Here is a 16,537-nt window from a genome sequence, read left to right as displayed (position 1 = left end):
GGCATATATAGGTCTGATCCTGAAAACTCATTTACATAGATAAATAGTCTTTACATACATAAATCAGGCCACAAGTCTGGTTATTTCGCACAATAGGAGAGGGCAGTATTGTGAAGTTAAACCAGCATTTTAGGGCAGAAGACTGACTACCCTTTACACTAAAAATAAAACTAGGCTTACTGGCTGCTTTAACAAAACCCCTACATTATTATTTGAGAGAAGCCAGCTAATGAAGTGATATTTTTCTGTTATTCAAAGTGAAATGTTTTCATTTTTAATTTCATACAATTAAACATTTGAAAGAAGCCATCACAATGTTTACAAAAATACATCATGATACATAATGTCAACAAATTTACAGTATAATCCTGACTCAGGCTGTAAATAGTCATTTACAGGATAACGCTGACATGTTTTACCAAGTAGTTCTGGCAAGTGACACCACATTAAAGACATACCTCCGAGACTTGCACTGTCTGACCAACGTACTATCTTCTAAGTCAAATGAAGATTTAAAAAAACCCTTTAAAAACATTAGAAAAAATAAAATTAAGAGGTATTGGATGTTGATGGGCCTAAAGCCTATATTGTATTAGACAGTATCTACAAAGGTATGTACAGAAGACTGTTTCCTGAAACACCATCCAGGTACAGCCTGTTAGGAGCGAAAGGACAGCATGATCTTGCTCTATAGATGCACTGTGCTGATGATGTGCTTCTTCTCACTGACTGACAGGAGGGGCACTACATACAACAGAAACCATTCACAATGGCAGACAAAGAGGAGACAGATAAGATGAGGAAATTATCGCATGGGGGATTAGTATTTGAGAGGGTGCCTCAGTACTTCACCCTTGGTCCAGCAAGAGTTATATAGGAGCACCTTGGTTCAGAGGGACCCCTGGTGGCTGTTATGAAGAGTGTTGCCTCTAGTTTTCCCCATCCAGTAGTCACCCGTATGGTGGGGAGAAGTGAAGAGATTAGTTGGTAGACTAGATCCTCTGTAGGCCCACACCCCTTGATGAGGGATGGGGTGGAAAATACTTAGGAAAACAGGCAAAGATGAGGTAGAGATAAAGGCGATCAAAGATGGAGAAGATTCACCTACCTAGAAGGAATTCAATATGTCTATCAAACAGGAAGTGCTGTCTCAGGAAAAAGCTGATTCAAGAATCCAGGAGTGATGGGGAAGGCCTGACTCACCTAAAGCAGGAGGACTGAAAAAATGCTGAAAATGAGAGGGGAGGCTGTTGTTTCTTTGGCGTTAAATGTTTCTAGAGTGCATCAGTTTTTCAAAACTTTCCTACAGTGACAATGTACCCTAATCCTGATATTGAAAATCTCCAGTAAATTGAGTTTTTTACCTTGGTATCTGCTTCCAATATTGTATTCCATTGTGAATCAGCTTCATTTCTAGCACAAATATCTGTTTACAACTCTCAATCAGTCCTGGAGCCCATGCTTAAGTGCCCAATAGCCAAAAGGATAAATTGGACTTTTATTATAGAATCCCTCCCTCCATGCACCATTGAGTATCTGAATATTAGGACAAGCTCATTCCTTGAAACAGATCAGGCAATAAGCATAAAACACAAACAATAGCACAAACAAATGCAAATGTAAACCTTTAAAGCCATAAAATACTGCTGCAAAATAAACTGTCTCCTGAAATAGAAATTCATGGTATAGCAATCTCATTTTTAGGAAAACTGCAGTGTTTAGCTCAATACTTTAGATAAACATATATCCGATATAACGCTGTCCTCGGGAGCCAAAAAATCTTACCACGTTATAGGTGAAACCGCGTTATATCGAACTTGCTTTGATCTGCCGGAGCGGGCAGCCCCACCCCCCCAGAGCGCTGCTTTACCGCGTTCTATCGGAATTCATGTTATATCGGGTCGCGTTATATCGGGGTAGGGGTATATCTATCAATTATAAGGAGAAATTTTTAATGGTTTAGAAATACCTGTTACTGTTTTGATACCTCCTAATTGACGGATTCTGTTGCCAATGAGCACTGCCATTTTAGCAGGGAAGTTTAATTTCCTGGTATTGCTGGACAAAGGAAGTATTGTTCAGGACTTGAGTACATAACATGAGATGGAATATTCCACATTTTAAGGTAACTTTTATAATTTTTCTACACTACTTTCTAGTAAAAAATAGAAGACTACTTCCTTTGTCACAAGCCTCTCGGTTTGATTGTAAACCCCGTACTCAGGCAAAACTAATAGTAGTCAGGAATTCTGCCAGAGTTCAGTTCTGCCCAGGAACTCAGAACTGGGCCCAGTATCAGCCAGCAGACAAGACAGTGACTTTTTGTTTCTTTAATCATTTGATACCTTTTTTAAAAATTAACTTTTCTTTAGAACTAGATGAATGAAATTGCAGTTTTCCTTTGAAGATTCTGTGAAAGGCTTGCAATTTATAGGCACCAAGGAATCCCATAGGCAGGCCTTGAAATGAATCACTCTCTATTACCTGGAGCCCTAGGACAGGATGGAAAAGCTGGAATGTTTGCAGTATGAGTTCAAACATGCTTTGGATTCTTAAATGACTTCAAGGAAAGTATTTTTAGTAAAGTATCTTCTAATTAACTGGTTGCTATTGTAGTATGGATTTCCTTCATTGACATCAATCTCCAGAGCCATCTTGGATACCCCTATTGAAGATTTCTTCTTGTGAACCTTGATGGTCTATCCCTTCATAATATGAGTTACCATTATGAAGGAAAGTCCCCACTGCACGTCCTTGACGAGCATGTCCTACTGCATCACTGAAAACCTTGTTTATCTGTTCTTCAGATGGCATCCACCAATCAGGGTTGGAAGTACAATGCATCCTAATGAACTCTGTGGAAAACAGACAGTGATAAGAAACAGCTTATCTATGTAGCATACATTGTTATTGCCCAACTAGCAAGCGCTTATAGCAAGTAATAAATAGAGCGTTATTGTGACTACTTAAACAGGACTAAAACCTTATGGGAAATGCCAATTGAACCTATTTTATTTCTAGGCACACTTATTTCACCATATGCAATAGTGTGTGTGTGTGTAGTTACAGAGAAATATCTTCTTGCTGAAATAAAACAATAAATTTCAGAGATTTTTATGATATCGAACGTGCAATGCATGTATAGGTTGGTATGAAATAGGAAATGCATTTTATTTGAAACCTGTAATCCTTATACACTTTAATTTTATTGTGCTTATATTCATGGGTCTTTATGGTCTTCCTCTGCTGCCTAGTTTAATACCTGCAGATTTCAGCAATTTATAACAATGTTTCAAACACTATTTCAGATTGGCACCCTTTTTCCTTTTTGGGCTGTCTTCATTTTAAGTTCTAAACTTATGTTGTGTGTTTCTGGATATGACGTCGGTGTTCTAGAGACTATATTGGCCATTGAAATAGCTAAATGAGACAGCAGGGACTAACTTGCCCTTTCACAGCCTAGCACTGGATTTATCCATGCATGAGAAACCAAGTAAGCTCAAGTTGTGCCATGTTTAAGCTGGCTATTTAAATGGGTAATACTTATGTCAAATGGCTATGTTTGTGTCACATTCTTATTGTCAAAACTACTATTCTTCCACTTTTTTGTATATGTGAAGTATTTGATCATTAGAATTACAGAAGTGGTTTTGACAGGTTTTTAACTCTTAATGCTAGTCAGACCTCAAAACCAGAGGTACATAGACTTTAAAATGACAAAATATAATTTTAAAAGTGGAAGCACTTCTCTTTATTTATTGGCTGCACTACATCTTAGTCAGCAGTAGACTTTTATTTATTCTCCACAATTATTTTTCCCCTATGCAGCAGGGTATTTCTCATTTTACTTTCTAACACTGACAAGCTATTGATACAACAGGTGGTATAAGTTAACTTCATTACTGTCACAACATCCTGAGACCAGGGAATGCTGTTATCCTGAGTTGCAAGCTGATCTTTTGGAAAATTGGAACATATGATTTTTGCATATCTACTCCAGCAACGTGTCTTCAAAACTGGAATCTATTTCTGTTTTAAATTCCTCTTCCTGTAAATCTGTGCAAGCAATACTGTCCCTGCAGTCTAGTTATGCTTGCATGAGGTTTCATAAACTGGGATGTTGCTCAAGATAATGGTTACTTGTGTAGAAACAGTGCTACAGTTTAGGCCTGCTGGGCTTTTTTAAAACTTAAAGATGGTTCCAGAGATCTTTCAATAGAAGAAATAAATCTTTAAAACTTTTATACATGTTAATGTAAGCTTTCAGTAGTTGCCACTTTCAATAGGGACAACCTTTTTAAGGAAAAATGTTATTTTTTCCCCACTCTTGCTCTTCAAAATGTTCATCTAATCTATTTCACTAGGGCTACAAGCAGATCTGTCCATTTTCTTCCTCCAAAACCCTTATTAATCTCTTTCAAGAAGCAGCATCTACATTGGACTTCTACAGAAGAGACTATCTAGGGATGTGCCATGTAATTTCAGAAGGCTACACTCCCCTATGCTACAGAATTCTGGGCTCAGACTGACTGAAAATATATCTTTTTTTCTTTTGGTGAGTGGAGGAAGAATGACAAACAAGTAATAGTTATAGAATACTACCACTTTTGTTTAGGAATAATCATTTCTTTACCCCCACCAAAAGGAAACCCTTTAATTCCTCAAGCACTCTTCTTAGCTCTCACAGCTTGTGCTGTCAGTAAGGCAGGTTAGAAATGGCTCTCTGAAATCAGTCCCTCTGGCTGCAGACAGATAAGTAGTTCTCACTTCCTGCCATGACCCCTGGGGACAGTCCAACATTATGCAATGCCGTGGATCACTTTTGACACTCATCAGGGATGCCCAGAGGATTCAGGGGGCCTGGGGCAAAGCGGGGGAGCGGACATACTCACCGGGCGACGCTCCGAGTCTGCGGCGGCAGCAGTCGCAGCGGGTCCTTCAGTCGCTCCGCGCCTTCGGCAGCACTGAAGGACCCGCCGCCGAAATGCCGCTGAAGACCTGGAGCGACTGAAGGGCCCCCCGCCGCCGAAATGCCGCCGAAGACCCGGACTGCCGCTGGGTAAGTAAAAATTAAAAAGGCACCTCTAGCCAGGAAAGGGATTCTTGGCCAGGGCTTGCGGGGCCCCTGCGGGGCCTGGGGCAAATTGCCCCACTTGCCCCCACCCCGGGCGGCCCTGACATTCATACTACCTTGCTTTTAAATGGGTAGGGCTAGAGAGGCTCATTTGGATCCCTGGCACTGCAGAATGTTGCACTGCCCGTACACTGCCTGAGGACCAACTATTATAAGAGGATAAATAGGATTATTTGATTTACCTTCTCTACACCTTATCATGTAGCCTCTTATTTGACCCCTCTCTAAATTAAACAACCCCAGTCTCTTCAATTTCCCCTCTCATGGAAGTTTTTCCATGTCTCTAACCACTTTTGTCATCTGTCTCGAAAACACTCTCTATTTCTGCTGCAGTAAGCTGAAAGCTTATATTGAGCCAGAGCCAATGTGGTGAAATGAGATCACATATGGTGGACACTGAGCGAAAAGATGCAGTACCTCTGAGACATGTTACTTTTACTGGATCCAGAGGACGTCTTTCAGGACCTGTCTCTCCTGACTGCACTGACCTTTTCCTTTTTCCAAGGCCGCATGAGTACTTAAGCTCATCAGTTGTGAAAACAAATCTGATGAGATATCGAAGTAGCCGCCTTCCATCTTTCTTTGAAGAATTTACAGCCTCATCCCACTGTTTACTAGTGATGTAGACAGGATAGTTGTTCAGCAACTGCTTGCTTCCCTGGAAAAGTTAAATATTTCTATTATTTATTTTACAAGGCAAATAAGTAAAGACTATGTCAGTTGCAAAGAAAAATGCTTTTAACTAGCTCAGATGCTGACAATGAGATACCTACAGAAGTGAACAATTGCTTATACTGAGAATGGGGACTTTTAAAATTACATTTGCATTTTCTATAACAAAACCCAGTGAGGTATGATGAATGCTTTTTGAGAAAGTGCTATTTATATCTTGAACTTTAACAGGTAAGCTAAAAAGTGTGAAGATCCAATGATTGGGGATATATTTAAATATAACCTTTCCTTCTTAATCTATTAAAATGTGCAAAAAAGTCTTTGAAGAGTGTGATCAAACAGGTCTCTTTATGGCAGTCGACAGTTCACTACTTAAGAAATGACTTTTTACAGTCTATTTTTATAATAAATGTATTACTTTTTGTTGAACACACCTAAAACCTGACAGCAGTTGTGTTACTGTGAAAAATATAAAGAAAATAAATAAACCTGAACTGTAAAAAACTAAAAGCTTCATTACTATTAATGAATGCCACATTAACTCAAATTATAGCTTTACACAAATGCCACTATGTCAACGGGAAACAAATCTTACTTTTAGCCTTCATAATTTGTGTGCTTTAAAATTCCAATTCTAAATAGATGCAGAGGGACTAATTATGGGGATTTCTGTAATCCATACAACATTTATAAGACAACTTTGGTCAATTGCACCTAAACAAATTTACTTTAGTTCTTGTTGCCTGTAAAATTCTACAGCATAGGACAAATTAATTAACCCAAGATCTCAGTTTTAATGTACTTGTTCAAACAAATGTACTTGTTCAAAATTAAGGTATTTAAAGAACAATTTCCTAGAGACTCATTCACTTTTACCGCTACATACATTTCTTGCAACTTATAAATCTAGCACTGTTTCACCAAATTAGGCCTGCTTCATAAAAGCATTGTTACAGTAAACACTTTCAATGGGAGTTCATTAAGAAAACGTGTTCACTGAAATACTACTCTCTTTTGAATTAGTGGAATCTGGGGCACTCTACTGCAGGTGTCACTTGTGGCCCCCTCTCCTAATGCAACACTATTTGTTTACGAACAGCTAGTGCACAATGTGAAGTTAAGAAAAAATAGTATAAAATTCCCTCCCCTCTCCCCAGCATTACCCACATATTTATAAAGCCTACTGGGAGATGGTTTGGGGGGTTGTGCCTCAGATACCCATTACTTTTTATTTTTAATAAGTTTGGTAAATCTGTGAAAACTCAGCAAAAGCTCAGAGTGGTCTCCTGGTGTATGGCTCATCGGCACAAATCATAGCTGAAAAAATATTAATCCTATTGCTACATGTGATGGGGTGGACTAGGCCCAGAGGCCCCCTGCTGAAGGCCTCAGGGTCCTACCACATCCCATTCCAGAAAGGAACTGTAGAGAAGTCCTCCAGTCTGCCTAGAGTGACTATGGGGGAAGCAGCCAATCAGAGAGGCTGCAGGGAAGCAGCCAATCAGGGCCCAGCAGGCTAGTATAAAAAGCGCTGCAGGGCCAGAGTAAGTTTAGTTGCTACCTAGAGCTGGAAGAGTGTGGATGGTATTCCTAGCTGGCTGAAGAAACTACGGGACCTCTGACAGAGCAGTTGCTGGCAGGGACCATGAGAGCAAGAAGGAACTCTTGGGTGGCTGCTGGGACTGAGTACAAGACTTCAGCCCTATGGGGTTTGTTTTTGTTTTCACAGACAGACTGTGTGTGACATAGCTAAAGGGCTGAGTTGCTGAAGACCAACTACAATCAGAGAGAAAAAGAGTGCAGGCACGTGCACTCAGCCAGGGGCTGCTCTCGAGAGGTCGGTGCCACCCTGTTACATTGCCTCTAGTCAGGGCCCTCTGCACCATGTTGCAGCAGCCTGTATTAACTTATGCCATCTGCAAATTGCTCTGAGGGGCTGATATCATAGTCAAGGAGCACTGTGGTGCAAGGGCATCCTGGCCACCACCTCTGTTCCCAAGCCTCACTCCCTTTCCTCTGCTATGTTGGCAGTAGGGAGGGGGAATGGTCTAAGATTGTGTGCTAACTCTGTGTAACTAGAGGATCACCCTTATGCTGAGATGATCCTCCCTGGGCCAGTTCCACCACTGAGTGGCCACAGGAGTATCTGACCCACAGTTTTTATCAGTAACTTGCTCATAATCCTTCATGTATAAAGCAATTTATCCTCCATTTCTAGGCTATTGGAATTTACTTGTTAAACTAATAGGTGTATATAAAAAAAATTCTGATAAACTGGGAAGAAAATAAACATTGGGTGTTTTGTACTCGCAAAACATAAAAACGCCAAGTATGACCTTTGAACCAGAGCAGTGCCAATTAGGACTGTGGTCTTGTCATCTCTCTCAAGCTAAGCAAGATCTGGCCTGGTTAGTAATTGGATGTGGTCCCACTACGTTCATTGTGGATTAAACATTTTGCTGATTAATGTAATGTAATGTAAAAAGGCCCTGATTGCATGTGGTCATCTAAGACCTCATGACACTGTACTTGAGAAACTATGTTAAACGTGACTTAATTCCAGCTATATCCCCTCCCTCCTGAAACTACAGTGTGTTAGGGTATTTTTCTTCGGTGCCTGTCTAAAGGGGCTGTAGTATTGAGGTGCTCCGTTAAACAGTTGCTATATTCTAATCCAGTCATAGCTACATTAATTCCTGTGTATTTAAAACACTTTGGGGCAAAAGACTCTTGATAAATGTAAGATGCATTTTAGTGCATCTGACAGTAGTGAAAACAAACTAAAAAACAACATCCTAAAGAAATATAACAAACATATACTGGAGGAAAGATTCAGAGTACAAATGAGTTCATGCTTATGCCTATACATGAGTAAACTTATGAATAAAAGATTAAACTCTTCATATTTTTTTTTAATTCAATCAAAAATCCTCTCCCATCATAACAAGTTATCCCCAATGGATAGTTACAGAACAACCAGTTTTTACAATGGCTTCAAAACTCTGGTTAAGCAAAAAAAGGAGAGAGAAAGGAAAATGAGAGCTTGGAATTCTTACTGTGAACGATCTTTGATAAATGCAGCTTTCAATAAAATCAAACCACTTGGAATAAAATAAAGTGAGAAGCAAAGTGACACACACTCTTTGGGGCAGATCCGATAGTGAAAACTGCCATAGCTCCACTTAAGTCAGTTTGGACCAGCTGAGCATCCACTCCTTGCACTGTATCTTCCATGTATATGGGAGAAAGCAAAGTCTGAACGGCAGAAGCGCAGAATAATTACACATCTTCCCTCTAAGTTGCATGGGTGGTGGACAGTTGGTGGAGGTGTTTGAAAATATTTACAGGAAGAGAGAGCTGTCAACTTCAGATCTGGGCATTCTAAAAAGGCTTACACACCAAAAGCCATCTTCCCCAGATGTGTTCTTTCTAGGTCTGGGATGAAGCATTTTGGGGGGGCAATATTAGGGAAAATTGCTCTAGAGCTGATACACAAGCCATATTTATTCTTTGGATAAGTGGAGGTTTTAGTCTCCAGAGCTTTCAATACAGTACGTTTCAGCAACAAAAAACTCCCCCCCCCCCCAACTCAGTGACAAGCATTTATAATGTCCATCCTTTTGTTTTGAATCTATCAGAAACGCTAGAGACACGCTAGAGAACAAAGTCTGTAATGTGGGATTGTTTGAGATATGAAGGAAGTTTTATAACCACATTTCAATTTCAACCATCTTAAGTCTAACTTTAATGGAGATGTCTCTGCCTGAGGAAAGATCAGAGAAAAACAATCCATTACGTTACAAGTATAGTGTGTATGGGGGGGGAGGGAACATCGCTGGATGGAGCAATTTTGAATTAAATTAGTAGTGGCACTATTCCATTATTCTTAGTGTTATGTAAATCCAATAACTTGTTGCATGTTGGAAATGACAGTTTAATGCTAGATTTTATATATATTTTTACTAGTAAATATAATCTACCAGTACCTACTGATTTATTGACCTATACATTTCTTTTGAATGAAATTTCAAATGTAAGTATATATAGCTCATGTTCATCATATACTACCTCTGTTGGATGGTCTGTTGGTTGAGGTATCATAAGTTGGTTGTGATGCTGAAGTACAGTCTTCAAATAATCTAAAACAGTCTGGCAGGGCACTGCATGAAACAAATTGCAATTACTATATATTAGCTGTCTAGCACAAAATAAAACATTAAGCTTAAGTCAAGCAGTGGTCTCTGATATCTGTTGTGAATGCCAATAAGATTTATTTACAATTGGAAATGTCCATCCTTTTGGTTTGTGCAGTCATTTCATTCAACAAATATATAACAGCTGATTATTTTTGTGTGTGTGTGTTGAGGTATCTGAGGATTCTTCTATTTTCTGCCCACTACTTTTCAAAGGTTTTCCATTTAAATAATATAATGCTTACAAGTCTGAATTAGGTCAGCAGCAATGACAATGAAAAAAATCTCTGCACTCTGTAAACAGCTCAAACCACATAAGGGAGAAAACATTTCTTGGACTTAAATCATACATTCAGTATTAACATGTAAACACGCTGGAATGTGTCTGAAACTGCAGACTGATTACAGTATGCACATTTAATAATACATAAACATTGGTTTATTTTCTTTCCTAAATTTGTCACAAAACCAGGCATTATGGAAACAGTCTGATCTCTCTCTCCTCCCTTCCCTCCCCCACCAAATACTCTCATCCATTTCAGTTGTGGTATCACCATCCTATTCTCTTCTCATGAGGTGATGGGTTAATTAGGTCTGATTCAATTATGGGTCTCTCTTAAGCAGATTCTGCCACATCCCTGATTAACTCTGAAGTATTTTTGAGATACAATGCTTTATTCCTGAGCCTGAATCATTGTAGGAGAATTAAACTAATAGCATTATGCTTGACTTTTGTAACACTAAATAAATACATAACATTTTGTATGTATCAGTTTTGTAGGGGCTGTTCTTATAACAGTGGTAAAATACTTAAAGGTCTTAGTAGCTTTGGCTAACAGTCCAGGGCAAGATTTTCAGAAGTTAATAGTGATTTTTTTATGGCTCTATTTTTGGTTGTCCAACCTGAGAAACCTAAAAGTGTGCTCAGCACTTTCTTAAAATCAGGTCCTTTCAAGTTGTCGCAAGCGAGACACTCCAGAACTGAAGCTCTGATGTCATTGTTCATTCCTGAAAATCTTGGCTCCAGTTTGTCGTCTCTGTGGGCTTTGACCTTCTGAAGGAAGACATAATCGTACTTTGTGCTGGGTTTCTTAGAGCCTCTGGTAAACTTACTCAAGCTTCAATTTGTCTTACCTTCCCCATATTTTCTTATAAAATTATGTGAGATAGTGGCAACTTAGAAAGCTAGCTTTCTATCAGCTCAATTTCTCTGGTGACTTCACTACTCGCTGTTAGCACACCAGTGTAGTACCTCAGAAGGGAATGTGGTGACTACAGAGCAATATTGTTGAAGTAACTGAACAAGAGAAGGTGGATGATTATTTATGAGGAGATTTCTACTTGTCCATTCTTGCTAGTTACCAAGATGTTTGTAAGAAATTAAAGTAACTACATGACACTTAGTTGACATGCAAATAATTTTATGAAATTCCTTCAACTTTGGGAATATGCTGAATGCCCCCCACCGTAGCTAGGCTCCAAAGGACTGGTGAGAATATTAATTTAACGAATGTGCTGAATGACCTTCTCAGTCTGGCTACTGGAATGTAACGTATTGATGAAGCTGAGAAAAAATTGTTACAAAAATGTGTAGTTCATCTTTAAATGCACTCTAAATATTCCACTCATCACCTCAGAACTGAACAAAGAAGTCTGATGGTAACTTGAGAGAATTGAGACACTGGATATCTGGAGGAGAAAGTGGTAGAGAAGGTTTATTTTTGTGTATGGGAAGGTTATTTGGGGGGAAGGGAAAATGATCTAGCGTGACTGTTTTTTAAAAGGTGGTTGGGATGCTTTGAGGGATGAGGTCATGTTTCTGGGGATCTCTCCTTACGTTATTTGTCAGTTCCAAACACAACCTGCTTTGCAAGGGAAAAGGGAGGTTGGTGAACCTCCCTATCTGACTGGGATGAAGCACTGACTCTACAGGAATTGGAGATGTGTGAGTTGGAGACATTGCTTGGGTATGGGTTTGATGGGCACTGTAAGGGAAGACCTTTCTATGGGATTTTATTTTTATTTTTACTTAGGTGAGGCTTCCAAGTTTAATGTGGGGAATCTTTTGGGACTGATTTGTTTGTATTGTTAGAAGAGGTCTGGTGTTTCTTTTAGGGAAGGAGGGAGGAAGAGAAATGGTGATTTATGGAGCATTTGCACTCTGCCCGTGGAGTTCCTACACCCCTTTAATAGCTGCTCAGGTGTTTGAGATGGTTGTGCATTGCTGCCATAGGTTGGGTAAGGAAAAAGGGAGGATTCATGTTCTCCAATCCCTGTGGGATGGGCCTGAGAAGCTGAGACAGGAGGAATCCTTTTTTAGACCAGCGTTTCTCAAATGTGGCTGCTGCGGGGCCACCAGGGGCTTTTCTTGCGGCCACAGCCTCCTGGACTGTGATTGAGGGGGGTAAAGTAGCGGCACCTCCCCCTCCCTGTTGCTCCTGGATGCACCACCTTGGTGTTGGTTGCTGGGGCCACCAGCAGGGGTTGGGCCCTGCCCCCCTCTGGAGACACTAGGGGCACAACACTGGAGAAGCAGGCAGTCTGTGATTTCCCCACCTTCCCAGGGGTGGTGGGGCTCAGGCTTTGGGCTTCAGCCCTGGGGTGGCAGTGCGGCAGGCTCTGGCCGTGGGGCGGCAGGCTCCATCTCCAGGCCCCGTTCCCTTGCCATGGGGCTTCAGGCTTCAGCCCCCTGCTGCTTCCCTGCCTCCCCCAACCCCCTATCCGGGGCTTAATTTGTCCCTAGGCTTGCCAGGGCTGAGTAAGTCTGCTGTGAAAAGTGATTCTTGTCTGTTTGTTAATATCACTTTTCACAACAGACTTACATACATCCAAATCATTGTAATGTATTTATTGCTAGCTAGTATGTGCATATTTATTTGTTTTTCCTAAAGCTAATTAAGTATTTTAGGAACAAGTGAGAGCAGCCCCCAGCAAGAGTTGGTGGCCACACTCTGAGGCCACCAAACATTTGTCCTGAGAACCCCTATTTTAGACAGTGGCAGAGTGAATTACATTTATCTATCCCACTGGCCTTGTTTGGGGTCTCATCTTAGAAGCAGGCTTCAATTGATGGGGACTTACTCCTTCAGCTCGTGTTGTTCCATGCAAGCTTAGTGGCTAATAAAGCCAGCATCATCCATGATGTAATCCTGTATAAGGCCTGACTTAATCTGAAATCCTGGCCGGACAATGTAGCAAGGCCTGGATGGTTTAAAAAAAAGTGCTCTCCAGATGGACATTTTAGTTTAGCATGAGTTGAGCGGATAAGGGAGATGCTGTATCTGTGCTATTTCCATTAGACTGCAAGCAGAAGATGTGCCTCACTCTGAAGATATTTATTTTGTATCTGTTCATTTCATGAGATTCTCAGGACAGGGTTAAATTGGGAACAGCTGTGCAGAGCTGCCCTGCTGAGTTCCCAGACAAGATGAACAAATTATCTAGACTGATACTGAAATCACTGAGAATAACTGTCCTGGGCAACTTTAATATCCATGAAGATGACGACTATCTGGCACTCAGATGCTATGGTGAGGGGGTCAGTGTAAATATCTAGATAGAACTCTTCACCATTGACTGGAAATCTCATGTGACTTGTCCATTGGGCCCATGATTCTCACAGAAGGTGAAAGCAAGCAGGAAGAGGTCAGTTATTGCTGATTGCTAGTATTTTCTAAAGGAGAAGGTAGATGCTACCTGAATTCAAATGAATAACTGTTCGAGCCCCTACTCAAATGACCATCTCTTGCTACTGAAGATCTTGGTAAATATTGCCCAAACTTATTTTGCAAGCTTACTGTGGAGGTGGTGTTGACAAAGCCATTGTGGCATTTGGAAGCCATGGAATTCCTTGATCCTTATAAATTAGGATTCAGCATTGGGTGGAGACTGAATTTATTTCTCTGGCTTATTATCCCCTGCTAGCAAACAGCAAGGATCAGGTGGTCCTGTTGAATCTCTTAGAGCTCTTAGCAGCATTTAATACCATTGAGTTTATGTAGAACCAGTGTGGGACCCCAGCAAGGTGGATGGGATCTCGTTTGAGTTTCCATTTCTATTGATTGGAGGGAGGGGGAGAGAGTGTGTGTATGCATGTGCTGTGCTGGCTGATTGCACATCTCTTCTGAGGGATCTCTGCTGAAGTTATTCAGGGTTGCATTTATGCCTCTTATTTAATATAGCCAATTTAATTTAATTCAGCCAATGAACCTGTTTGGACTGTGTCATCAGTAGGCTGATAACATGCAGCTCTATATCTTTTTAATCAAACTCCGCCGATGTTACGCTGGTGCTTTCCCATTACCTGCCAGAAATATGAAAGGAAGTGGCTGAAGCTCATGTTTATAAACACACACAAATTCTTCATTTTTTCATAAAGGTGGAACTGCTTTTGGTCCCAAATTGGATGTTAATATTGTTTAAATGGTTGGGGCATATTATAACTACTAAAACCACCATATATTTTGCTGGTATTGTGGGACAAACAGCCTTTTGCTTCCCTGACTTCTCAACTGCCAGAGCCAAAGGTTCCTTGCTTAGTTATGCTGGTTCAGAAAGCAAAGCCCCACATGTTAACAAAGCTCTAAAAAGCACAAATAGGGCAGTGGGAACACCAAAATTCAAAGCTTTAGTTTTGCATCCACACTTCAATTTTAAGTTATCTGGGTATTCTTTTATGACTCTAATGGTATGACTTTGAGAATAAACACTCCCTTTGCTGAAAGTGGAGCCATTTTCTCTAAACTCTCCACACCAAGAGTTACTTTACTATGGCTTGGGGTTTGTGAGTGTAAAGAGTCACTTAAATCAGTCTAATTAAAAATAATTAGATCTCTGGGAGTTAACAAGGTCATAACCTAGAGATCTGACCTTTTTCAGGCTTAAGAAACTATCCACTATGAATGATGGATTAACAGCAGGGATCCCTGCTTACTATACCCAATGGGAGAGAAGCTACCATAGAAGCAACAGTTGGTTGCCATGATTTAACATTTGCAGTAAATATGTGGGCTGGGATGAATTCCCATTTAAAGGAGCCACTGGGGGTCTGCTAGCTTCTGCAATGTTGTAATTCTAATTTTCTTGCTCATTAGGAAGATGAAAGATCAACTGTCTTTATTCACCAGCTTGATTTAATGCACAATGTCAATGATATGGAGGAAGTCCTAAAGGTGGCAAGGCAACCCGGAGAAATAAACTCTCAGGTAAATATCAGACTTCTTCCTGACTATGGCCCAGAGCTAGTAAAAAAGCAGAAGGATTTTTGAAGAAACTAAATGTAAATTGAGCGAACGGGGTCATACATATATTTTAGAATATTCAGCAAAACTCACAGGATGACTGAGAAGTAGACAAGCTTTGTGGAAACAGGACATGCATAAGGTGATGTTGGAACTTCACTGTTTATTGATCAAAGTAATAAGACTTTGTAGCTACTCTAAGGAACTAGCCGTATTACAGTTTGCTTTCTTGTGTTGCACAAAATATGTTTTGGGGCACTGCTTGTGATGGTTTTGACTATGTTGTTTTCACACTTTTAAAGAGTAGTTGGCTGGGCCATTGACCACAGGATGAGAGTAAATGGAAAAAAATCTACTCTAAAAGAACTTTGTGCACACATGCGCAAATACACATCGATGCCTATTGGTGAAGACGTGTTCAGCACTGTAATATTCATTGTAGCTGAAACATTTAACTGGCGTTCCTCTGCCATTCAGGTTCAAATGATGTATGGCATTATTGCCATTTTATGCCTCCCATCATATGGTACTGTCGATCTTTAAATACTCCAGACAAAAAAATCAACAGTACCTTCATTTAGGTATTATCCCTAAAGGAGATTTCTCTATTCCATCTTTGGATTTGAATGTATTTTGCAAGTGACTGGTGTCCTTGCTTGCTGGACCTTGAGAGAGTCTTCATTTTAAGACATTTTAAGTTCATTTCAGGGTATGTCTGAATTGGGACTTGACTGTCAAAAAGATGTAATGAACAATGTTTATAAACCCCCTATTTAGAAAGTACATGGTAGTACAGATTTTTGGTCAGATAAACTGAGTTGCTTTTCACCCTGATATATTTGGAAAAGTACTCTGAATAACATGGATTGTATTATTTTTGTCCAAAAACATATTTCACTAACAACTTGCATTCACAGAATAACATAGATCTTGGAGCTGAGATTCAAAGGGACCTGGGGTACACAGGAAAGAACCCATGAAGTGGAGAGAAGCTGAAAGATAGCTGGAGCTGCATGTGTCAGCTTGTGAAGAAAAGTGATGGGGTGCAGTGAGGTGGAGAAAAGGTGATGAGAGGACCCAGAGGTTACAGCAGTATAGGAAAAAGGCTGTATATCTGCCAGGAATTCGTGGTTTTCATGTTTGTTTTCAAAACTGCTGACAATTTGGTATTTTTGCAATTTGATGGATGCATGAATAAGAAAACAGTACACATTTTACTGAGAACAGCATATAGAAAGTTAATTCGGAGCAGGGGAATCAACAGGAGAGGGGCATAGAAGATCAGGCTAATTGACCTA

The 16,537-nt window shown here is 40.2% G+C and overlaps 1 protein-coding gene across 1 annotated transcript in view; it reads right to left on the bottom strand.

The window, feature by feature from the left end:
* Window positions 1–2,637: 2,637 nt before the first annotated feature.
* Window positions 2,638–16,537, bottom strand: part of BEND4 (BEN domain containing 4) — a 28,284-nt gene continuing 14,384 nt past the window's right edge. The window contains exons 3-5 of the mRNA XM_065405650.1: window positions 9,875–9,966; window positions 5,552–5,792; window positions 2,638–2,855 (exon numbers count right to left, since the gene is read on the bottom strand). Coding sequence (XP_065261722.1) covers window positions 2,638–2,855; window positions 5,552–5,792; window positions 9,875–9,966 — 551 coding nt within the window. The remainder of the gene's footprint in view (window positions 2,856–5,551; window positions 5,793–9,874; window positions 9,967–16,537) is intronic.

Source organism: Emys orbicularis, chromosome 5 (genome assembly GCF_028017835.1).
Source record: "Emys orbicularis isolate rEmyOrb1 chromosome 5, rEmyOrb1.hap1, whole genome shotgun sequence".
Taxonomy (NCBI): domain Eukaryota; kingdom Metazoa; phylum Chordata; order Testudines; family Emydidae; genus Emys; species Emys orbicularis.
Note: the sequence above shows the minus strand (reverse complement) of the source record. Positions and strands in the feature narration are given on the sequence as shown.